This window comes from Cornus florida, unplaced genomic scaffold, assembly GCF_030987335.1.
Source record: "Cornus florida cultivar Cherokee Brave unplaced genomic scaffold, ASM3098733v1 CherokeeBrave_3.0.0_Hap2_Chr08, whole genome shotgun sequence".
Lineage (NCBI taxonomy): Eukaryota > Viridiplantae > Streptophyta > Magnoliopsida > Cornales > Cornaceae > Cornus > Cornus florida.
Window position 1 is genome coordinate 6,339,086 of NW_026775578.1, and position 26,707 is coordinate 6,365,792.

At 37.8% G+C, this 26,707-nt stretch overlaps 2 protein-coding genes and 1 pseudogene across 3 annotated transcripts in view; 1 reads left to right on the forward strand and 2 right to left on the reverse strand.

Annotated features, from left to right (window-relative positions):
- The window catches only part of LOC132269098 (uncharacterized), a 30,979-nt gene extending 25,763 nt beyond the window's left edge, over positions 1-5,216 (reverse strand). For both annotated transcript variants that reach the window (XM_059770129.1, XM_059770128.1), the window contains exons 1-4: positions 5,103-5,216; positions 4,198-4,886; positions 2,655-2,855; positions 2,022-2,105 (exon numbers count right to left, since the gene is read on the reverse strand). In XM_059770129.1, the coding sequence (XP_059626112.1) occupies positions 2,022-2,105; positions 2,655-2,855; positions 4,198-4,539 (627 nt within the window). In that variant the 5' untranslated portion in view covers positions 4,540-4,886; positions 5,103-5,216. The remainder of the gene's footprint in view (positions 1-2,021; positions 2,106-2,654; positions 2,856-4,197; positions 4,887-5,102) is intronic.
- A 3,267-nt stretch (positions 5,217-8,483) lies between these two features.
- LOC132269631 (ammonium transporter 1 member 1-like) lies at positions 8,484-12,225 on the forward strand (annotated as a pseudogene).
- A 6,682-nt stretch (positions 12,226-18,907) lies between these two features.
- On the reverse strand, positions 18,908-19,939 carry LOC132269632 (uncharacterized). Its single transcript, XM_059770883.1, has one exon. The coding sequence runs from the start codon at positions 19,937-19,939 to the stop codon at positions 18,908-18,910; it is 1,032 nt and encodes a 343-aa protein (XP_059626866.1).
- Positions 19,940-26,707: the final 6,768 nt, after the last annotated feature.

Consider the following 26,707-nt stretch of genomic DNA (forward strand, 5'->3'; position numbering starts at 1 on the left):
AGACTTGATCATATGTGTTTGAGAGTTCATCAAGGAGGAGTTCAACAACACGATCCAAATCAACCATTACAAAGGGTGGACAATCACTAAAAAGCGAGTTTATGAAGAGCAAAATCTGTTGATAAGCGGACGGATGGCCTAAAGACTTGAGTGGAAAGTCTGGCTTCAGTCTGTATCAATACGTGACTAGGGTTTTAGGGTGTGGTAGGGGTGGCAATTCGTGTTGGCGTGTCGTGTTCGTGTCGACACAATTATGACATGGAAGCGATTAGGGTTGACACGAACACGACACGATTATTAATCGTATCTAAGACCCTTGACACGAACACGACACGAAAAGACACATTTAAGTCATTTTTGACACAAATACGACATATTTATTCTACACGTTTTGCTAAATGGGTCATTTTTTACACGAACACGACACGTTTATCTGACACGTTTAGTTAATCGGGTTAATCGTGTCATAATCGTCTTTACAGGGTCAAACACGAACACGACACGTGTAGTTAGCGGGTCAATCCGTGTCGACACGAACACGATTAGTCCAAACCCAAACCCGCTTATCTCGTGTCGTGTCAAATATTGTCACCCCTAGGTGTGAGACATGTCAAACTGGTTGCAACTTCTTTCTAGTATAGTGGATTGTGCCTGTCTAAATTAGGTCCCGTGATATTTTCCTGTTGGGATTTCCACGCAAAAAATTGTCTCTACTCTACAACTAACCAACTGAATTTCACATAAGGATCAACTATTAGTTAAAAGCAAAATGATATCCATAAGGCCTATTCCACCCCACACCCTAAGTCTATATCATCGCTCATACTCTGCCAAATAAGAGGTAGGATAATGATATAATGCACCCATTAACTAGTAACCTCAATTCTACCCCATTTATATTATGTATGCTCGTGACATTGAGACACTGAAGTGTTATTTGAACATGTTCATTTAATAATTTTTATTAAATTTCGTTCAAGTGCATTCGTGGCCAGAAAATTAGTGAAATGTAGAAATTCATAATTTTTTATCACCAATGATGACTTGAAATTCAAGGTATGAGCCATTACTCATAAAAAATCATCTTTAGTTATTCAATAAAATCAACGTAATAACACATTTTTATGAGATTCTAAAGTTAAACATGACAAATACACCTGCCCGTTGTGGGCCAAGATGTGCGAGGTGGGAAAAGAATCACAATCAAACAGATTTTTGCTACGTAATCCCTATTACACCTACAACAATTACTATTACTAAGACAGCTATCATTACTCAAAGGAGTTCGTTGGACAAGGATGATAGTTGTAAGTAGTTCTGATGGCCACATATCTGTCTTGTGGACCCTTCAGTACTGAGTCTTGCACAGAAGATACCAGTTGTAAAATAACGAAAAAAAAGAAGTTGCTAAAGCAATTCAGAATGAACCATGCAGTTAGTAATAATACCTTACCTCCTTGCCTTTCTTCCATTCGTTTTATACTTTACTTGCCGATAAATTAGAAATGACTTTTTTTTTTCTTTGATACGTAAATTAGAAGTGACTTTAGATAAGTTAATTCTACTACCAGTCAGGGGAATGAGGTAAAAATATCTTAATTTGAAAAGATGTGCACAAACATAGTGAAATAATTGTTTAGAGTACCTTGAAGAGTGAGGACTTAAATCTTAGACTAAAAATAAAATAAAAAATAAAAAAATGGTTAGTCGAACCAAGGCCATGACCAAAAACATGTCTTACAATGGAATAAAAAGGTGGGAGAAATCCAAAAAGAATAAGAAAAGATGATTAAGAAAAACATGAGAAAACAGTTGGAATGAAATTATGAATATGAACCAACGATATATACAATTTGATGAAGCAAAGATAATCTCACTCCGCACGAAATCACAACTTGGAGACTAGTTAAAGAAATAACTTCTGTTATGTGATGTGGCACTACATCAATCCAAATGAAGGTGCTAAATAAAATTTAATCTAAAGTTCATAATAACAGCAACAGAAATCGGCAACATTATACCTTAAGACCCCCAGGAAAACAGAAGGCTGCTAAATCCTTCATACGCAAGGCTAACCTCTTCTTAGGAGGATACTTAAAAAGGATCTGTAGAATAGAAAAATAAATATGAAATAAGATGTCAGCACTATACTGAAAAGCATTACACTGAAAATAAATATCCAACAAAATGCAGATTTCAGTTAATTGTGGCCAAGAAAACCAACCAGTGGTTTAAGAATCTATTGCCGCAATATCTGCAGGTCAGGTTACCACGTACAAGATATTTTTTAATGATACAACATCTAAATTTTCCCTAACACGAGTTAACTCATTTCATACTATAACATAATATAAACTTTGTCTCAAATAAAAGTAGCTCCCCTAATATAACTAAACAGATAGCTAACATAAAAATATAGATAGAGTGTCGATAGACAGATATTCTCTGAATACAAACTAAAATGCCTTAGAACATTACTCTTCCAAACCTTAAAAGAGAACTGAGGCATACATCAAATACTCAAGGCAAAAACACCAGTTGCAGAATACAAGTATCATGTTGTTGACTACAAAAAGAAATAGATGGCAAAGATACTGAATCAGAATGAAGCAGAACTTCAGTTTTTACACAGATATATAGAAAAAACAGCCAACCTGTGGTTCCAATGTTGGAATTGAAGGTCCCCCGTACTGCAACATTCTGAAATCTATCATTTCGGATTTTTCCATTGCTATTTCCCACTTTTTCCTTTTTGCAAATGCCTCCTCCACAACCTCAAGATTAGCATCTGGATGAAGACCCGCAATAACAAAGTGTTCAAAAAGCGAGGTCGGTTCTTCATATTTTTTATGGTCCTACAAAGCATCCTCGTGTGAGTTACTTGGTATAAGAGTAAATATATTTCCCAATGTGTAGATAGGCACCCAAGTAACAGATTATAAAATGATTATCACTGTAACTACAGGGAAGAACAAAAACAAGCAATATTATCAATATACATACTCCAAAATCTAAGTTTTTAACATAAGATATGTTGAAGAATATAAATATTAAAGTTGCACCCTCTCTAACAGCTTAAGCTTTTAGTGTTGATGGTTGTCAACAAAACAAAAATTAAATTAAATAAAATAAATAATCATAATCGGCAAAATCAAAAGGAGTTACCTTTTGTAACATAGCTTAACATAACTTACTGAGAGTACACTTGTGATTTTCGTCAGAAGACAGTAGAACGTAAATCTAATGCATAGAACTAATGGAAGCACTCCCTCTAATACTCACTCTTCCTCTAATACTCAAACTAGCGACCTCTAATATAAACTCATTTCTTAGTTGATCAAGAAAACCGAGAACAATCCAAAAAAAAAAAAAAAAAGGGAAAATAGGAGGCGATGCATACGGTTCAAAGATAATTATATATATAACAGTATCAAGAAGCGAGTCCGTGAAACTAAATTCTTTGAACCATAAGTGTAAATTCAAGTCCTTGAAAGAGCAAGGGGAGGGCTGAAAAAGAGAGCAGATAGAGAAGCAAGAATAATAGTTTTTAATGGACAAGATGAAAAAAGTGTTACTGACATAATTATATAGCTAAAAATTGAAACTTTGGAAGAGAATAACTAAACCATTGCATGTAGACAGTAGTAACTTGTATATCACAATATAAACATAGTCATCAATGACTCGTGGTGGATTTTCAACTTCCAGCTCAATGTACATCAGCCATTCTGAACCAAACAATGGTAGATGAGTTCTATAAGTTGTGCAACAAAATGCATTAACAATTTAATTTTATATTATGAACAGTTCTTTGTGTCATTGCACGAGTATGTTTTGCATCGAACATAAAAAAAAATGTATCTATTTTCAGAAAACTGATTAAATGGATAACAGTTAATTTGATATTATCAACCGCAGTCAGTGTCACAAAATATATGTGTGTGTGTGCTTGTGTGTGACAAAGTGCAATGAACAAACAAATAAAAAACCTAGAAGGGGAAAAAGGACTGAAAAAGAATAGCATGGCTGCATGACAGCATAAAGCCAGCTGCAGGGGAATCATTTTCAGAGCATTAGTCTACTATTCTCCGAAGAACCACATTATCAACTGAAAATTTTAACACAGCCATAAAAATTAAAATAAAAAATTTATTATAATAAATAGCAGTATTCATCTGAAAACTCAAGGCAGCATACCAAGGTCTTTGAGTGAAACTGATACCACTGGCGTTTTTGGTTAGCCAACACCTCAGGATTAAAAGAAGAACAACAACTCGGTTCCCGTAAATTGCTACCCCACCGCAAAGCCTTCTGCACCTGAGATTTCCATCTCTGAAAACTATTGTTACGCCTATGTACTGCTGTTAGAACTTCACTTTGACTGCGTCTATGCACTGGCGGCAATGGTGGAATGTTTGAACTACCTGAATATACACTCTGTATCTTCTCGCCGGCCACTCTAACTGCCTCCTCGGAAATTTGCTGTAACACCTGATACGGTGACACCTCTTGTGCATCACCATCTTCTTTTGTTTCCATTCCACTAAATTAAACACATCCTTCAATGCTCACTTCACCAATTGATTAAAATTTCCAGAAACTCCAATTCCACACCTCCAAAACCCCCCCCAATCACGTAAACAAAGTCCATAAACTGTAACAAGATTCAACCAATTCTTCTACTATCTAGTAAATTAAAAGAAACCCAAGAGAACTAACATCAAATAAATAAATTCAATCCCTTAAATATTCAAATCATCGAATAATCGAACCGATAATAGATATTTCTTGACCTTCAGCGTGGTTATACCGTGAATAATATAATGCCTTGTTTTCATTCACAAATTGGACGTGTTTAGGCCTTTCCGGTACAAATATTCAATACCCTGTTTAACGAAAATTAAAAAATAATTCAGAAATAAAATATATGTTCAAGAAAATCATTGGAAACAGCCTGATGATTTCTAGAAAATGTGAAACATGTCATTTGTGCAACCAAGAAAAGAGAAAAACTAGACCAATTGCATATTATAATGATTATTAAAAGACCAGGGAAGAAAATAAATGACAGCGAATGTGTTAAAGGAATGTGATCATCGTACCTTTTCTTCTCTTTTAGGGTTTCGTTGTCACGTAAAGAGTGGGTCTCAGAGAGAGGAGAGAGAGAGAGGTGCCACGAATAGTGAGAGAAGGAAGAAGTTATACACACAACTATCTGTTCGTAACTGAAATTAAAAGAAACCACCTTTGGCGAAATATATATATGTTGTATATACACACGCATGTGCCGTGACTGCGTGTATGTGACGCGATGGCTTTTCCAGAACGGAATATCAACGGCTATATATTTATTTTGACGTTGTTTAATAATTTATTACTCTTGGTAAAAAAAAAATTATTACTCTGTATTTTAATAAATATATTAAAATATTTTTTAATTAAGTATATTCCATAACACAATTTGAATAATTATCCAAAGAAATATTTAAGTGACAATAATTTCATTTATTTATTTATTTAGTAATAATTTCATTTATTACTAAATTCTGAATAATTATCCAATATAAAATTATATCAAATAAAATCTCAATACATAAATAGCATTTAAAACTCCAGAACCCAAAGCTAAAATCTCAACATTTGCAATTAAGTGATGCATTTTGAATATAAAAAAATTTAAGTAACGTAGACAATACTGAAAGTTGAAAATTCAAATATATATATATATCAAAAAATTTAACTACCACTTATAAATTTTATAACTTAAAATTGAGCTTTTAAAATTTTAATATTTAATTTTCAATTTTATCAAATAGCACTGAATCTCTTTTTCACGAGACTTGTTTAAAAAAATAATAATAATAAATAAGTAAATTATAATAAATAAATAATTAATTAATTAACTATTACAAGAAAGATGTGATATCATTTCATTAATCACTAATAAAAAATTGGATATTTTCATTGAGTGTAAATTTTTATTGATTTGCCATATTTAAGGGTTAAAATCGGACCTAAAAATCACTGGAATAGTGAAATAAAAAATATATATAATACCTTTTGTTGAAGTGTTACATACGCTAATTTTCTTGCCGTTATAATCATTCAATGTGTTCATCTTGATTCATGCTATTATAATCATCAATGTAAACATAATTAAAAATGTCTAGATTAAATAAGGAATTAAAAAAGAAAAAGTATCTTCCAAAAAGAATCATTCAACTTGAGGTTTCCCATGAGTAATTTAAAAAGATATGAGTCAAATTAGTGTTTAGGATCTCGAGCTTCTAAAAGACTGGCTGAATAAATAAATTTATTTATAAAACAAATAAAATAATCACAAGTTAAAATTGTATTATACATAGTATGGAACTTTGGTGGTATATTAAAAACTTGCGAGACTTTATGATATTCTTTCAATTATATGTAGTATGTTATTGAAAAAATAGAATAAATAAATAATATAAAATAATAAGTATCAATAATTATAATTTAGTAACATCTTCTTTAGTCATATGTAATCGTATAAATGTAACTCTTTAGGAATATTAGTTAATTTAAACAAAAATATATAAATGTATCTCGATGGTGCATATTGACTGTTGAGGTGAATGAATGTTTGAATTATTGAGGAAGAAAAAGAAAGAAGTAGCAATCTTTCTCTTGTTGAGGAAACCAACATAGATTAAAGAAACAAGGAACTAAATGTTTGATTATGTGAATAGAAATGAATAAAATTATATTAGATATAGTTGTTACGTATATTTAAAACTAAAATGGAGTCAATTTCTTCTAAATAGAATATGAGAAGTGCTAAGAGACTGCCATTTCATATTGGCTTTCATACTCACTCTTTTTATTTGGTGGTTTAATTTCATTAATCACTTGTTTCTTATTTTTAGGGAATATTAAAAACACAACCTTTTGATAATTAACCTGGGTAGGAGTATTTCTTTTATTAGATTTTTTGTTTTTTTAGGTCTTCTTCAAACTGGCTTTAATTCTAAAGCATATAATTAATATTAATAATAATGATAAAATTAATAAATAAATAAATTTAAGGTAACAAAAGTGTGACCATTTTTTGCGGACAACCTCCGAAGTGCACATGTTGTTTGCCGTCAACAGTTAACTTTCTTTAATGTGGTCATTGAATCCAATCACTTTCTTAATATTTTTCTAGTTACTTTCCGAGAAAGATTCTTATAGCAAAGAGTTGACACTAAATCTACTCACGTGACTCTAGACGCTGCTTTTTAAACATCACAATCAGAGGCTACAAAACAAGTTGAGACATGAGGGCAATGAAGTGGACAGCCCAACACAATTCAGTCAAGACAAATAATAAATGTCATAACTGTTTAGTTACGGGCGAAGCTATTCACTTCTAGTTCAATGACAAAATAACACATCACATTTAATAATAAAATATTTTTCGAATCAATCATCGAATAAATATAATATATTATTTTTAGTTTCACCTTACTCATCGGTGAGTAACTAAGTATTATCCAAATATTAACGCTTAGATAAACTAGAAATGTTTTGTAAATGCGTATGTTTCCTTTGGCATGAGAAAAGTTGAAAGAGAAAATTCAATACCGCAAGTGATTAGCTTCTTTTGTATAAAATATACATTGTCGTCGCGTATGATATGTAATTTTTTATTTTGTATTTATCTCCTATCACATTATTAATGTGTAAAATTATTGTGTATTTTATATAACTTATTTACACAACCCATGTCAATATATTTCATTTATCCTCCCTCTTTCTCATTCCATTAAAGAATCAACCATATATTAAATAGGTTTGTAAAAGTTATGTGAAATCCTGACATGACTCGTGGTTGGTTGTTATTGGAAGATATATTTTTACATAAAAGATGTAAAACAATTATTGAAGCTAAAAAGAAATAATTCAAAAATTTTGTGTAAGCCTATCATGACACAGATTTATACAAAAATATATACACAACGATTGAAAATGCTGTACTTAAGGCTGTGTTCTAGTAATGCACTCTCTCCCTTCTCTCTAATAAGGAGGGACTTATGATATACTGATAGGGGCAATTGCCCCTTACATTTCTTTTTTTTCTTTTTTTTTGCTATTATGCCCTTGTCATTTTGATATATACACTAATTAAATATTATATTTGCCTCTCTTGAAATTATTAAAAAAAAATTCAGTATTGCCCCCCTCCCTTGAGTTTTTTGTCCATCCCTATCTCTAACTACCAACCATTAACCCCTAACATTGTTACCATGAAAATAAAATATAAAAAATATTAGATTCAAATAAAAATTAAAAAAATTACAACTAGATAAAAACTCAATTTTAATTACAAAATGTGCCAACACACAAGTATGTTCCTTTGTATGTACGAAAAGTATGTTTAAAAAGGTGTGTATTTTTTTTCCTCCATTGGAGGTTGCGAGAGTTAAAGAGCCTTTCCGTGGACAACAGGGAGGTGTGACAGTGAGATGGTCCAGAAAATATCCAAAACAGGTCATCATGGATCAGTGCGACAATTGGGCTACTTGGGCGTCAAAAATGTGAGAGCTTTAATGCGTAGGTCCAATGGCGGTCAACTATACGCATTTAGGGTATTAACGAGTTGATATAGGGTTAGGTAACGGTGCATGTGACAGTCCAGTCCTTTTCATTCGGGCCCGCAAGATTTACTATTGCACCAAATGATGCTGCTCGTGGGCCTGTGGCCGATGCCTTGAAAATTAATTGAATCCCTAAATACTTCAACCTCGATTATTTGAATTTTTATTTTTATTTTTTTAATATTCTCTCTTTGGGAAAATTATTGGGTATCTAAAAAAAATTACCATTAATATAGTGAGATGGATAAGCACTCACTATTTATTTTATTTACAAATATTAATCGTCTTCTCACTCGTATTGGATGGTTTAGATATATTTTGAAAATGTTAAACAAGTCTAATCCTGAAGATTGTTTATAAAATTATATTTCAATAATTATTCCATTATCATATTTTGTTTGTTAATTTGCATTTTATTTTGTTATCTTTTTAGGTTTCTAATTAAAAAAATTTTAAAATCATGCATATAACAATTAAGAATATATTTTCAAAATAAAAATAAAAATAATAATAATTAAGAATTTATTTACACACGACTTTGTCTTCAAGTTATTTTGAATTTGTTTAGTGAAACAACCTAACCTTGAGAAGAGACAAAGAACGAGGCGGGTTTTGGCGGGAAGAACTTCTCTCTCACAAGGCATGTTCAAAATATGAGTGTCTTTATAGTCAACATAAGCCGCACAATGCGGCATGTGCCCATAAGTTCACACATCTTGTACTTGAAATGCTGATATGGTGCATAGCTCTTGCCATACAACTCTTGTACATGCGCCAGTTCTTCTGCTTTTTTGTCAGCAGATCATGCAGAATCCAAATTCTTCTTGCAAATTTTTAACCATACACTTCCTCTCCTTGCAGTTTTATTTTAACAAACCATAATGCAACAAGAAATAATAATCGTGGGTGATATTTTGATTAAATGACCTAACACCTAATGATATGACTTATTGGTTGTCTATAATATCACCACTAAAAAAAAAAAAGTATTTTTCACTCATTATCAATTCTACCTTGGACTCGCCAGCCTCACATTCACAAGATTCAAAGTCTAATAAATGTGGGGGGCTCACAAATCCAATGTCTAATAAATGTGGGGGCTCACAAATCCAATATGAGTACACACTTACGTAATAAAAATGAATAAATAAATTCAAAATCTAAATTTGTGCAATTGTGACAACCGCGGCTTCACAAAGCATAGCAAATAATACAATATTACTATGCTCGTGTTTTATTTAACACCCTTTCTCAACTAACAAAACATTACCTCGGGGAGGATGGAAGCCTAATAGAGTTCCTTGCCAAATACTTCCTCAATCCCAAAATAAATATCCTTTATTGGGAATATAACTTTTTAAGTATATGAGTTTCAATATTTTTTTAATGTATTGGTAGTGAATGAATTATTAAATCTATTCATGGGTTGATGATTAATTTTTTATAAGTTTAATGCAGTAAGGTTAAATTGGTAATGTTACAAAAAAATAATACTCCTTACTTTGACTTTTCAAATGGCATTGAGCCAAAAATAAAATAATGAACATCTATTTTGGGACCAAGAGAGTACTAAAAAAAAATTGAAAATGAAGATTAATTTATTGGATCCCATCGTATTAAAGTTCTATTGTGCTAAGCCCAATCTAAAACTAGCTAGTCTTTGAACTATCCACTGCATGAGCTTCTGTATATATCTCAAGTCCAATCCAAGTCTACAATAACTAAAGCCACGGCCCATCACGACGACCCATCCATCATCAAAAAGTGAAGCCCAGATATACCAACTCCACTCCCACGAGGTTTGACTTTGACTTTTGATATTCTGTGTGCAGTGTATCTATGGTTTAGTTTGTACTGCTATAAGTAACTACTGTATAGTTTTTTGCATGTGGTCTACCATTTTACAGAGTACTATGGAATCCCCAAGAATCTCGCTATATATAGAAAGCCAACCCACGAATCTCTCATATTCTCCCTGTATATATCTCCATCTATATTCTTAAAGTTTACACTAATCTGCACATTTTAACTTCTCTCTATAATCTTTTAGCGGCTCTTTCTTGTTCTGCCGCCAATCTGACCACATTTCTGGGTGGCGCCACCAACGCCACAGCCGCAGTTGAGTACATCTACGGCAATTTCAATGCCGTATCAGACAAATTCGTCTATATATCATTTGCCGTCAACACCACTTACCTCCTCTTCTCGACCTACCTCGTCTTCATCATGCAGCTCAGCTTCGCCATGCTCTGTGCCTGCTCCGTCCGCGCCAAGAACACCGTGAACATCATATTCACCAATGTCTTTGACGCCGCCGCAGGTGGCCTCTTCTACTATCTTTTTGGTTTCGCCTTTGCATTTAGGACGCCATCCAATGGCTTTATCGACCGACATTTCTTCGGCGTCAAAAAGTTCCCTTCACCTTCATTCGATTGCGGCTATTTCCTCTATCAGTGGTGTTTTGCCATTACGGCGGTCCGGATCACTAGTGGCTCAATCGCCGAGCGTACTCAGTTCATCTACTACTTGATCTATTCTTCCTTCTTGACCGGTTTTATGTACCCAGTTGTTTCTCATTGGTTTTGGTCTGGTGATGGTTGGGCTAGTGCAGCTAAAACTGATAAACTCTTATTTGGATCCGGGGTTATTAACTTCACTGGATCTGGTGTTGTTCATATGGTAGGAGGCATTGCCGGGTTATGGGGCGCCCTTATCGAAGGCCCACGGATAGGCCGGTTCGATCACTCGGACAAACCGGTTCAATTGCGTGACCACAACGGGACACTGCTTGTCCTAGGCACGTTCTTGTTATGGTTCGGCAGGTACGGGTTGAACCCGGATTCATTTATCACAATCTTGAAAGCTTATGTTGAGAGTGGTTCTTATTACGGCCAGTGGAGCGCAGTCGGAAGAACCGCGGTCACAACAACACTCGCAGGATGCACAGCCGCATTGACCACTCTGTTCGGGAAAAGGTTACTCATAGGACACTGGAATCTAATTGATGTTTGCAACGGCCTACTGGGCTGGTTTGCGGCCATCACGGGTGGTTGCTCGGTAGTGGATCCATGGGCGGCCGTAGTGTGTAGGTTTGTGGCAGCTTTGGTACTCATCAAGTGTAACAAGCTGGCGGAGGTACTAAAGTAAGATGATTCATTGGAGGCAGCGCAGCTTCACGCCGGGTGTGGCGCCTGGGGAATTATATTCATGGCATTGTTTGCCAATGAGACGTATGTCAACGAAATATACCCCGGCCTACCGGGGAGGCCGTATGGGTTTCTAATGGGTGGTGGTGCAAAGCTGTTGGCATCTCACATTGTTCAGATTGTAATGATTGTTGGTTGGGTAAGTGCTACTATGGGGTCATTGTTCAGGTTGTTACACAAGTTAAAACTGTTGAGGATATCGTCTGAAGATGAAATGACTAGAATGGATTTGACCGACCATGGCGGGTACGCGTATCAGGATGACGAGAATTTAAAAATTGGGTTCATGACAAGGGTGCACCACAATAACATCTAGTTAATTTTAATGTTTTGGATTAATTTTATGTACTGTACTACTCTGTATATAGGTTGATTTAAAGACATTTAATTAGGTTACGGGCTGAATTTAGGACCGTGTTTGGTTGATGTAAAAATGTGATGTGCTATAAGGTCAACTGTTAAATCTAATAGTAGTATTTTAGGTAAAAATAGTTTCTCTTTGGCCGCTGTTGATGTTAGTTGGTTTTCTATTTATAAATTTGAGCATATTTTCAGCAGAGACTAATATTATCGTTAGGAAAATACTTCAGTCATGCCCCATCAAGATAGATAATTAAAAATAACATTCAAAGTTGAGTAAGGAAAAAAATAAATCTGTCGGGTTTAACTATAAAAAAGGGATATAACCCATGTTTTGTAGTTTTTAATTTTAAAAGAGGTGTCAAACTCTTATTGGGACACGTTAGTGTGCAGGATACAATCTGTCTTGATGGGACAGGACTGAAGTATTGTTCAAAGAGGTGTTAACCTATTATTGGGACACATTAGTGTGCAGGACATAATCTGTCTTGACGGGACACATTAGTGTGCAGGACACCTCTTTTAAACTTAAAAAAATACAAAACATGGGTTATACCCTAGAGATCTATTTATTTCCCAATAAGAGGTTGACACCTCTTTTAAACTTAAAAAAAATACAAAACATGGGTTATACCGATTTTTTAGTGTTAAACCCAACAGATCTATTTTTTTTTTCCTCTCTTTGCTCCCTTCTATGTATCTTTATCTGTGTTGAGGTTGAATTTCGCCGCGGTCTAGTACGACACCGTTTCCTGCAAAATAAGGATGGCAAAGTCAAACACCGGTGTGGTGCCGGCCGTTGACCCTCCGACGATCAAGTTAGCAAGGATTCTCGATAGAGAATTTTAATCGTAATTTGCTTAGTAGGAGTTTTTTTTGTGTGTACCTTATCCCCGAGTCGTCTTTGTCTTTATAGTCACTTCCCTTCTTCTTGATAAGGGAGTTTCATCTTCCTTAGCTCATGGAGCCTACCTCGTGGAAATCCTATCCATGATAAGATTTGAACTTATCCCATGACAAATCGTATCATTCTTATCTAATAGAATGGTTATCCTTAATAACGAGATATTATTGTCTGAGAGTTGGAGAAATCTGGTGGCAGGTCAATATTTAATTCCCTTTTTTGTTAAGTCAAGATAGGCTAGGGTTATTTTTCCCTATCAGTTGCCCCCTATTTCTGGGTACGTGGTGGACCAAGGAAATACTTTCTATATTCCATTTGTTTCCTTTTTACTACAGACCCCTTCCATATTGTAGTAGGACTCCTTTACAAGAACTTCACTGTTACTTGAAAAAGAATTTCCTTTCCTATAAATAGTTATATATTTATTTATTTACCTTCCTTTTCTTTTTGGTCTGAAATTCTCCAAACTGGATCCTAACTGTGAGTTTATTGTGGATCGTTGTAGATACGTAATTAGGTCAAGTTGTCTCTACTAGGTTATTGGTGTAATTCCAAAGTGGTTTCGCTATTTTCGCGATATCCGATACCTCATCATGTTCGTGCGGAAAAATAACTTGAATACTGAATCTCAACCCGAGGACTCAACCTCTGAAAGTGTTGAAGAACTCGATCCTGACTATGCTGATGAATCTGGTGTTGATTACTCCTCAAGACCAAGGACTGCTTTTTCCAAGCAACCTCCTCGTGAAGGAGAATCCTTAATGAAGGATGAGACTTTACAGAGTTGTAGAGTTAAATATTCCATTCCTTCATCTATTCGTCTTCACAAACCCAAACCAGAAGATAGATGTTCTTCTATTCGTTTGGGTGAGGTATGTTTTTTCGAGTCGACTTTTGCTGCGGGCTTGCGTTTTCCGATTCATCCATTTGTAGAAGAAATTCTTTCTCATCTGAAGATAGCTCCTTCTCAAATTGCTCCTAATTCATGGAGAATTATTATAGGCTGTTTGATTGTTTGGGGAAAGTGTGGCAATGGCCGTCTAATAGTAAATCAATTCCTGCATTTTTATTATCCCAAGAAGAAAAAAGACAATTTTTGGTACTTCCAGTGTAGATCAAAGAAGACATTCCTCCTTGTTGCAACCCCTAAAAATAATAAAGGTTGGAAGAGTCGTTTCTTCTTTATTTCCGGGGAATACGGGAAATTTCCAACTATTTGAAATAATTCAGATACAACAGGTAAGATTTATATGTATATAGTTTCCAAATTATTATTATTATTATTATTATTTTTTTTTTTTTTTTTTTGTACCCGAGGGAACAGTACCCGAGGGTACTGTTCATGAACAATACCGCGGGTACTATTCATGAATAGGATTTTTTTTTTTTTTTTTTTTTTTTTTTTTTTTTTTTGCACCCGAGGGAATAGTACCCTCGGGTACTGTTCATGAATAGGAATATTTATTTATTTATTTTTTTTTTTGTGCACCCGAGGGAATAGTACCCTCGGGTACTGTTCATGAATAGGAACTTTTTTTTTTTTTTTTTTTTAGGTGCAACTTATTATTCTTTTTCCCAGAATTTAAAGACAAACCAACCCTCTCCATTCCAGAAGCCGAGAATGTTGGTAATGCCTCTTCTTACCCAGTAAAGACCTTTAGCGATCTCATAACTGACGAGGCTTTAGATTTGTATGTACGAGCTCATAGCTCAAAGGAAACCTCCACCCACTTAGAGAAAGGTAAGAAAAACAAACATACTTATATGTGAACTTATTGATTTTTAGTTAATATCTCATTAAGTATTTCCCTTATTACTTTTTATGCAGGCAAGAAGCTCAGTAAAAGACTCCTAACCCAAGTCCGGTCAAGTAATCTCCCTTCTACTCCTGCTTCCAAAAAATTACGAAGGGTAGGAGAAGGGAATCATGGTACATCCGCAAGCCCTGGAGTGTTATCAGGTCCTACTCTTGTACCTCTAGGTTTCAGCGGATTTGGTGGGGTTCTTACTAGTTTCGAAAGTTTTTGTTCAATATCAACCAACCAAGCCTTTTCCCACGGGGAATCGATTCTCGATGACGCTAATGTCGCGAATGACAGGTTACATAAAATGGTAGTAAAAGACGACACTGCCAGATTACAGAGTCTGCCAGCATCTGAGCTTTCAAAGAAATTTCTTCATCTAATCAGCCAGGTGAGATTTTACCCTTATTATGCGCATCTCTTTTTTTTTCGTTTATTTATTTATTTATTTTTAACTGTTCGCCACTATTTATTTATTTATAGGGCACTACATACTCTATTGTTATCGCCAAAGAATACGAGAAGCTTTCCTTAGAGATGGCTTCCCTCAAGGCTAAATATGAAGATGTTACTTCTACACTTAAAATAAAAGAAGATGACTTGACTAATGCAAAATTAAACTTTCAAGATGAGAAAGTGAAACTTACCAAAGAATACTCTGATAAGCTGGAATTCGAGAAGCTAGCTGCCGTGGAGAGTTTTAAAAATTCTAATGAATTCAAGGTGCTCATAGGCAAGGCTTGCTGTGATGGTTTTGACCGGTTCAAAGCTCTTGTCGGCAAAAATCGTCCAGACATAGACTTTTCTAGGTATGACGTTCTAAGTGAGAGCGAAGAGGAAGATTGAATTCCATAGTATTAGTCATATATATATATATATATATATATTAGGTTTTTTGATTTCTCAGTATGTTGTTCCTTTAAAACTTTTCAGAATATCTTTGAATCCAGAGAATAGTTGCTCTACTTTTGTCTTTCATAGTATTGTTCCATACTTGTTGTTTCCTTATACAGAACTCATTTTACTTTCCCAGGCTTCACTCAGCCCGTCCTTCTTTCGAAGGAACATATTTTTACGAGCTTCACCCAGCTCGTCCCTTTAGTAAGGAAAAGTCACTTATTTCTTTTAATAAAGAAGGGGACTTAATGTGTCACTAGTCCTTATGTGACTTATAAAATTCAGTAGAAACACGTGCAATAAATACGAATAACCATTTTATTAAAGACCTATCGAAAATAATAATCGATAGTTGAATATTAGCATCTGTTACACACTGGTCTGCTTTATTGTAGCTAAAAACATTCTATCACTTTTAAAAGTGAGATAATAAAATAAAACACAGCCTGGCATGAGTACCTACTGGTAATATTTCCTCAAATGTTCTGCATTCCACGGGTGGGGAAGCTGGCTTCCACCAAGTGACTCTAACCAGTATGCCCCCGGTCTGTTGCTTTTGGTTACTCGATAAGGGTCCTCCCAATTGGGAGCTAACTTTCCTTCCCCCTTTTTCCTTAGTAGCCGAGGTAACCTCACGAAGCACCAGGTCTCCTGGCTCGAACCTCCTTGGCTTGACTCGGGCATTGTAGTACTTGGATATCATCCGCTGGTAAGCCGCAACCTTGACCTGGGCCTGCTCCCTTTTCTCTTCTACCAGGTCTAGGTTTAATCGTAGTTCCACTCCGTTCTGTTGAGGTTCAAAATACTTGGTTCTGAAGGTAGCAACCTTTGTTTCTACCGGGATCACAGCTTCACTTCCAAAAGCTAACCCAAAAGGGGTCTCCCCAGTAGGGGTTCTTACGGTAGTGCGATAGGCCCATAAAACTCCAGGTAGTTGTTCAGGCCACAAGCCCTTGGCCTTTTCTAGGCGTGTCTTGATCATCTTCAATATTGTCCTATTCGTGACTTCAACCTGCCTATTGGCTTGGGGATGGGCAGGAGAGGATAAATGAACTTTGATCCCAAGTTCATTACAAAAATCGAGGAACTGCTCACTTTCAAACTGCTTCCCATTATCGGTCACAATTACCCTTGGTGCTCCGAACCTGCAGATTATTGTCTTCCAGAAAAACTTTTTTACTTCATTCGCTCCAATATGAGCTAATGGCTCAGCTTCTACCTATTTGGTGAAATAATCGATAGCCACAATTACGTATTTAGTTTGTCCCTTCCCTTGGGGTAAGGGGTCGATGAGGTCTGTCCCCCATTGGGCAAAAAGCCACGGCCCTGTAAGAGGGGTTAACTTTTCTGCTGGTTGTTTTGGGATATTGGCGAATCTCTGACACTTGTTACATTTCTTCACAAACTCAAGTGCATCTGTCCTCATAGTAGGCCAAAAGTATCCTTGTCGGATAGCTTTATGCGCTAGTGATCTGCCCCCAGCATGATTTCCACAAAGGCCTTCATGTATGTCCTTTAGAATGTAATTTGCCTCATCAATGGAGACACAACGCAAGTAGGGTAGAGAAAATCCCTTCTTGTAGAGAACCCCATCAACGAGGGAATATTTTGCCGCACGCATCCTAATCTTTCGTGCTTCCATGCGGTCCTGGGGTAGCTCTTCGTTCTCAATGTACCTGATAATGGGTTCTGCCCACTCCATGCCATGGGCCACCTGGTGTATTTTCTGTGGCCAATCCTAGAACGTGCTAGGCTCATCCAAATATCCCACGGGTATGGCTTTATCTTCCTCTGTGGTTGCCAGTCGAGCCAGGGCGTCTGCATGCGCATTCTTTTCTTGGGGAATCCGGTGAATAGAAAACTTCTTAAAAAAACCCTTGATATCCTCTATCTTATGTAAATAGGTCTTCATCTTCTCATCCTTGGCTTCATATTCCCCTTGGACTTGTCCAGTTATTAGTTGAGAGTCAGTATATGCTACTAGTCGTTCAACTTCCAAAGCTTTCGCCATCCTGAGGCCTGCTAGGAAGGCTTCATACTCTGCCTCATTGTTGGTTGCTTTAAAACCAAACCTGAGTGCATATTTGATGCATTCCCCATTTGGGGAGATAATTACTAGCCCTGCCCCACTTACACGGGAGTTGACAGACCCATCCACATATAACGTCCAAGTAGATTCAGCTTCTTCCTGCTTATCTGCAGCATGCTCTGGCCCATCTTTTGGTGTGAATTCCGCTATAACATCTGCCAGTACCTGGGCTTTTAAGGCTGTTCGGGGTTTGTATTGGATATCAAACTCTCCAAGTTCTACCGACCACTTCATGAGTAGCCCTGAAGTATCAGGTTTGCGGAGAACCTGCCTAAGTGGTTGGTCCGTCAATACTATTATTGTATGAGCTTGGAAGTAAGGCCTGAGTTTCCTCGCGGAGATAACTAGAGCAAATGCCAACTTTTTTATCCTTAGGTATCTTTCTTCCGCCCCCCTGAATGCACGACTAATGTAATATACCGGTTTCTGGTTTCCATCCTCTTCGCGGACCAAGGCTGAGCTTACTGCCGACGGAGAAACTGCCAAGTACAAATACAACTGTTCTCCTTACATCGCCCGCGACAATAATGGTGGTGAAGTGAGATACTCCTTTAGCTCTGTAAAAGCTTGCTCGCACTCAGGGGTCCATGAAAAAGCTTTCCTGAGCACACGGAAAAAAGGCAAACACCTATCGGTCGCCCTGGAAATCAACCTGTTCAGAGCTGCGATCCTTCCTGTCAATCTTTGAAGTTCCTTGGTCGATGCTGGAGACTGCATGTTGAGAATCGCCTGGACCTTCTCAGGGTTAGTTTCTATCCCTCTTCTACTTACCATGTAACAGAGGAATTTCCCAAAGGAGACTCCGAAGGCACATTTACTTGGGTTGAGCTTCATCTGGTGTTTCCTGAGGACTTGGAACGTTTCCTGTAGATCAACCAGATGGTCTTGAGTTTTCAAGCTTTTTACCAGCATGTCATCCACATACACTTCCATATTCCTTCCGATTTGGTCCTTAAACATCAGGTTTACTAGCCGCTGATATGTTGCACCAGCATTTTTTAGCCCAAAGGCATCACCTTATAGCAATATAAACCTCAGTCCGTGATGAAAGAGGTTTTATCTCTGTCTGGCGTGTGCATTGAGATTTGGTTATACCCTGAGTATGCATCCATAAAACTGAGCAGCTCATGGCCAGCTGTCCCTTCTACCAACATATCAATTCTTGGCAGAGGGAAACTGTCTTTGGGGCATGCCTTATTTAAATCCGTAAAGTCTACACACAACTTCCATTTTCCATTGGCCTTTTTTACCAAAACAACATTGGCCAACCAGTCGGGATAATGAACCTCCTGGATGAAATCAGCTTTCATAAGCTTATTCACCTCTTCTGATATAGCCATGTTCCTTTCCGCGGCAAATGTTCTTCGCTTTTGCCTGATAGGTTTGAATGTAGGATCTGTGTTTAATCGATGCTCAATCGTAGTTGGATTAATACCGGGCATGTCTTCATGTGACCAGGCGAATACATTTTGATTCTGTCTGAGGAACTGTATAAGAATATTTGTGAAATCTGAGGGGAGCAGAGACCCTATCTTCACCTTTTTTGTTATGTCAGTGTCATTCAAGCATATCTCCACCAAGTCCTCGATTGGCTTAGCCCAGTCTTGCTCATTCTCTTCAACTTCATCGACAATCAAAGCCTCCTGCTGTCTCTTTTCTTTGAGAGAGGCAACGTAGCATTCTCTGGCAATGGACTGATCTCCTCTTAGTTCGCCCACGCCATGCTCGGTAGGGAAGCACATTAATAGGTGATAAGTCGAAGTGATAGCCCTCATCGAATTTAAGGTCGCTCTTCCTAGGATGACATTGTAAGTAGAAGGACAATCCACCACCAGGAAGTTGACCATGACAGTGACTTGTTTTGGGCTGGTTCCTGCAGTGACAGGAAGGATGACTGCTCCTAGAGGATAGACTTTGTCTCCCGTGAATCCCACCAATGGTGATCTGGTAGGTCTGAGTTTCTCCTTACCAATCTTCATCTTGCTGAATGCATCAAGAAAAATGATATCAGCTGAACTTCCATTATCTACCAAGATTCGCCGAGTATTATAGTTAGCGATCATCATGGTGACTGCACATCTTTCATGTCTTCATCTGAGAATGTAATAACTGGATCACCTAAACGAGGCATCTTTTGATATTGAATCTGTACTCCCACTTCGCACACCTCAGATGAGCTTCGCATTCTCCTTGCATAGGCCTTACGGGCTGAGCTCGATTCTCTACCTCCTGCACACCCCCCGGCTATGACCCTGATCTCTCCTATTGGTTGTTGATCAGGAGGGTGGTTATCTCGGCCTACTCTTAGTGGGTTAATGTCGGTTCTGTCATTCCCCACAATAAATTTTCGCATGTGCCCCCTTCAGATCAGAGTCTCAATTTGATCCTTAAGGTCGAAGCAATCCTCTGTAGCGTGCCCATGGTCTTTATGGAACCTGCAATACTTATCACGAGGTCTCCTTGCCGGATTTGACTTCAACTTCGATGGCCACTTCAGATATGGTTCATCCTGGATCTGTAGGAAAACTTGATCTATCGGCATATTTAAAGGAGTGTAATTTGTATACCTCTCCGTGTTCTTATAGCGAGATGCCCTTTCATTCTGGTTGACCATGGGTTTCTTATACTTGGTTTCCTTTTCATCTCTGATCGTCAGGGCCGGCCTTTTCTTGTCTGACTTCTTATCCTCCCCTTCTTTCCCTTTCTTGCAATCATTGCATCTTCAGCATTCATATGTCTTTTAGCTCGAACCAATAACTCGGCCATGTTGGTAGGAGGTTCCTCTGATAAAGAGAAGAGAAATCTTGAGGTTTGAAATCCTCCCATGAAGGCGGCTAGGGCCACCTTGTCATCCGCTTCCTCCACCTGTAACATTTCCGTGTTAAAACGACTAATGTAATCTCGCAGTGACTCTCCCTTTTGTTGCTTCACAGTAAGGAGGTGGGTAGCCGGCCTTCTATGCCTCTGGCCAGCAATGAAATGGCCCACAAAGCCCTTACTCAATTCTTCAAAGGTTTCGATGGTTCCTGGCTTTAGTTTGTTGAACCATACCCGTGCTGATCCTTTAAGAGTCGTTGGGAAAGCCCTGCACATGATCTCATCCGGCATCGCGTGTAGGTGCATAAGCGCCTGAAAAGTCTCCAAGTGGTCGAGGGGATCTTTAGTTCCGTCGAAACTCTCAATTGTGGGCTATCTAAATTTGCTTGGCAAAGGGCATTTCATAACCGAGGGGCTGAATGGCAAATTGGTTTTCTGCACCAAACCATCTATGGCTGCAATGCCTTTTCCCTTCATGGCCTGCATCACACCCTCCATCTTTGCCTTGAGATCCTGCATTTCTAGGTCAACGTGGAAAATTTCCTCGGTCTTTTCAATGACGGTCGTGTCTTCATGGGGTCGGGAACTCCGTGGAAGAAAGGGGTGGATCACCTCTCTATGTCGGTTTCCCACCTGGCTTTGTTCAACTTTGGTCTCATGTCGGGGAGGATGAGTATCCTTGTAATACCCCGTAATTAATTAAAGAGTTTAGTGTATTTAAATTCAATTATGTGTGGATTCCTGTACCTATTATTGTGCATGCTTCATTGTTATATTAAGTTCATTTAATGGTGCATGTAAATTAATTGTGTATGTTAAAATAGTAAATTTATGTATTTAATTGTGCATGTATTATTATTTGTTTATTTTGTTTAATTAAGCAATATTAGTTAATTAGAATATTATATTTGTGTTATAACGTATTATGATGATATAATATATTATTTTGTAATAACAATAATAATAATTATATTAGTTTAATAATAATAATAATAATATTATAATAATAATAATAATAAAAGTTTATTAATAATAATATTAGTAATAATAATAATAATAGTTATAATAAATCAATGTAATGATGGAAAATTAAATACTAGGATAGAATTTCATTTAGTATGGTAGAATGGTGGATCAAATATCTTGATTAAAGATAGCATTGTCTTAAAGCCATATAGGTAGGAATATGAGAAATGGGTGAGAAGTTATTATAAATTAGATATTTGTAATATTTATATTATATATTTTGTGTATAAATTAACTAGCTTGCCTTAGAAAAAAAATAAAGGGAGTTAGAAGCAAAGTATAAACTCTAGAGAGCTATTTTATAAGAGTGAAAGGAAAAGAGAAAGAGAAAGAAGCTTGGACCGGTGTAGGCAATTTTACCCGACTACGTGCAGACCGGCGGATTTATTTTAAATCCAAAAAGGCAAGTTATTATCTACTTTTCCCCTTTGAATTAATAAATTAATTGTTTAGCTTATTTTTATGCATAGAGCCAAGGTTTGGAGGTTAATAAATTCTTAATTTTATTTTATTAAATTAATGGAATTTTAATTATATAGGATGGTATATATTTATTTAATGTCCTATGAAATTAATAATGGCTAAAAAATAATTAAATAAGACTTTAGGGATTTTTCTAGAATTTTCTAGATTTTTTCGAGCATTTTCTGCAATTTCCGGCGACCTTCCGGCGAGTTTTCCGGTCGCCGGCAGTGGGGGAGACGACCGGAGTGATCCGGTGCGACGCGGCGCACCATAGGAGGGTGTACGCGCGCATCCTGGCCATTAATGGAGTCTGATTGATCCGGTGCATCGCGGTCCATGATACCGCGGTACACCCGGATCAGGGAACGTTGGATGGAGGAGATGCAGGTGGATTGATCCGGTGTGGCGCGCATGCAGGAAAGCTGATGCAGCCAACCAACCGGAGGACGCCGCGTCAGCAAGGCACCCTTAGTGCGCGCGTGGCAGCGCGTGCGCGCGCGTGGGACTCTCCAGACGCGCGTGGAAGCGCGTGCGGGCGCGTGGCTGATGCCAGACGCGCGTGGAGGCGCGTGGGAGAGTGGGGAAAGCTTGGCTGCGCGTGGGGAGGCTCTGGGAGGCGCGTGAGGGCGCGTGTGGGGTCCCTACAGCTGCTGGAAATTACCAGAATACCCCTAGGGCCTGTTTTGTAAATTCCAGAACCTTAAACTTGGATTTTTAGGTACTGTGTTGGTAATTACGGGTTTAACGGGCCACGAAATTATTATTTTAACACCCGTTACTTATTTTTATGGCCGATTAATCTTTTCTAAGCATTTATTGGCTCGTTCGCAGTACGGATACTAATGTGATTTATTTAACGACATTGTTAAATATAAATAGTGTTATTATCGTATTTAATGGTATCAAACATTATTGTTAAATGAAATAAGGCCATGGTTTTAGTCAGATAAATTATCCATGATATCTTACGGGATGTTTATACTGTTAATCGTATATAAATCATGATTATTATGCTGTGTGCATTTCAGGGAATAAATGGACTGTTTATTATGTCGCATTTATATTATATGGATGTGTTGCCATATAGAACCATGTGAGCTGACTAATAAGTTTAGACTCATTTATACCTTATGCATTCGTTGCGATAGACAGATGTGTGGCTGTCGGGGTATGTGGTTTAATATTATTGGCATGTGTTGCCTAACTGACATACTTGGTATATTTATTAATATTATTGGCATGTGTTGCCTAAATTGACATTCTCGGTATCTTTATTAATATTGTTGGCATGTGTTGCCTAATTTATATGCTCAGTATATTCATCAGTACTTTGCGAGGTGTTATCACTGTGTAGTTCGTTATAGTCTGTGTTGTCAGTACCGTGCACCATGTATAATAGCTGATTTCCCGGGTAGGGAAAGGCGACACTTAACCACCTAGTGTGAGTCTAAGTGATCACCGTCTATTCTGGTTGAGGTCATGTTATACATCGGATAGTTCCCGTAGGATGTATACAGATATAGTACTCATCCGATTCATAATGATTAATTTATTTGATTCTCTGATTTGGGTCATAGTAGAGAGGACTTGCTCGTGGGGTTGACCCACCATTGTTGTTATTTCAGGATACGGTCAGTATCCGTTTCAAGGCTGAGGTTAGCAGTGTGGGACCATCATCCGAACTCATCTACTCCTACGATCCAGTGCAGGGTAGAAGTTTTATGTAGTATTTCAGTTTCAGTTTTTATTTACTTTTGACGTTGAACTCTCAGGGTTATATTTAGGGATCCCTGACGTAGGATTTCCAAGTTGTAATGAAGTACTGTATTAAATAAAGGATGGATGGATGTTGTATTATTTAATGTTTCTTTCCTGTCTAAATTCTTTCATTTCCATCATTTTGTATTCCATGCTTGTATATTGCCAATTGTTTTTGATATCCCTCGTTTTTCGTGTATAAGCTTGATCAACTTATGCGTGGAAAATGTGGGGGTGTTACAGTTGGTATCAGAGCATTCCAGGTTCGAGTGTCTTAGGGATCTGTGATTACTATACTTCCGCGTTGTGTATTCTGATAATTAGAGCCTAAGTATTAGGGTTCTTTGTATTCTTTTAGTCGGTCCATGATAATGTACTGACGTTAGATTCTTTCTGAATTTAATAGAAGGATGTCTCGGCGCGGGACAAGGAATGCGAACCGTCATCGCAGTATTTCCCCAACTCAAAATGAGAATCAGGAATTTTCTCCTCAAGTTGCTGATATCATTGCACGAGCGGTGGCAGCAGGAGTAGCATCTGCTCTACGAAACCAGCAACCTCCTCCGATAGTACCTGTTCCTGAACCAGTGGCACAGCCAATGTCATGGGACAAAGTTCGTCACTCGTTCATCCGGGGAAATCCACCGACATTTGCGGGGTCCACAGATGTCTTGTTAGCATATCAGTGGAAACAGGAGAGCGAGCGTCATCTTCGGATGGTAATCTGTACCGAAGTGCAGAAACAGATGCTGGCTACGTTTATGCTGATAGGCAATGCATTGCAGTGGTGGGAGTCTATTACTACTGTCGATGAGAGGACCAGATTGACGTATGCTGAATTTCAGACTCGCTTTGACGGCAAGTATTTTCCTATGTCAGTAAGATCAGCGATGAAGACCGAATTTCTGGATCTGCAACAGGAAGATATGACTGTGGCTGAGTATGAACAGAAGTTCATAAATTTGTCATTATTTGCACCAGAGGAGGTCAATACGGAAGAAAAGAAGAGAGACCGCTTTGTGAAGGGGTTAATATGGCCGATTAAAGTGGTGATCTTAGGTAGTCCTGCATATACTACTTATATCCAGGTGGTTAATGCCGCCTTACAGCACTGCCAGATGAGGAGTGATTACCGGAAGTCCAAGGGAGATAAGCGGACTAACCGAGACTACCAGACAGGGGAGAAAGGAAGCAGCAGTGGTGCCAAGTCCAATGATCGGGGCAGATTTCAAGGACATCAACCTTGGAAGAAAAACAAAGGAAACCTAGATGTGCAGAGGGATGGAGTCCCTAATCAGGGTAGACAAGGTGGGATACCTCAGACCGGACAGGAACAGTGGTCGGGAAATCAACAGAGAAGGCAGGCAGGTCCTTTTACGGGACGTTGTTATCACTGTAGAGAGATTGGGCATCCGGCCAAGATGTGTCCCAAAGCTAAGCAGGGACAGTATGGGCAGCCGAGACCTAATCAGCCGTTACCTCTACCGGCCCCACCGATGCCACGTGGGCAAGTTCAGAATTTTCCGGCACTTCCAGCACCACCATTTCCTCCGGGACAACCTCCACAGCAGTTGCATAATGGCAGAGTTTATAACTTCATGTCACATAATGCGCAGGCTCCTCAGGCTATTGAGGGTATGTTTTCTATACATGGTAGAACTGCTCGTATACTGTTTGACACTGGTGCATCACATTCTTTTGTGTCTAGATCTTTTGTTATCTTATCTGGTATGACGACTCAGTTATGTGACCAACCTCTTAATATTTATACACCATTGGGAGTTGGCGCAAGTTTACGAGAGTATAGCGGTGATATCCTTATAGATATGGGCCGGCTTCGATTTCTTGCAAATTTGTTAGTGTTAGATATGCATTCGTATGATGTTATACTTGGGATGGACTGGTTATCTCAGTACCATGCTCAGGTTAACTGTTACGAAAAGTCTATTGTATTTTCTATACCAGGACAGGAGATGTATCGTCTTGTTGTACCACAACCTGATAGAGGGCCTAGCACTTATTTATTCGTTCTTGAGGAGGACTCACAGGAAGCGACTGCGGTATCTCTTGACAGCATCCCGGTAGTACAGGAATTCCAGGATGTATTCCAGGAAATTCCAGGCTTGCCACCGAGTCGAGAGATAGACTTCGTTATTGATTTAGCTCCAGGCACTACGCCTATTGCTAAGGCGCCGTACCGAATGGCACCGGTGGAGATGCGAGAGTTGAAAGATCAAATTCAACAGTTGCTCAGCCAGGGATTTATTCGCAGAAGTACTTCACCATGGGGAGCACCAGTACTGTTTGTAAAGAAGAAGGATGGATCTCTTCGTCTTTGTATTGATTACAGAGAACTGAACAAGGTCACTATTCGCAACAAGTACCCGTTGCCCAGAATTGATGACCTGTTTGATCAGTTGAAGGGAGCTACTTACTTCTCAAAGATCGATTTGAGGTCTGGTTATCATCAGCTACGAGTCAGAGAACAAGATGTTCCAAAGACAGCATTCCTCACAAGGTACGGATCTTATGAGTTTCGTGTTATGCCTTTCGGTTTGACGAACGCTCCAGCCGTCTTTATGGACTTGATGAATAGAGTATTCAGAGAATACTTAGATCAGTTTGTCATTGTTTTCATTGATGATATTCTGGTTTACTCTAAGTCGGAGAAGGACCATGCTAGACATTTACGCACAGTATTGCAGACACTTCGAGAACATCAGTTGTTTGCGAAGTTTGAGAAGTGTGAATTTTGGCAGAAAGAGGTC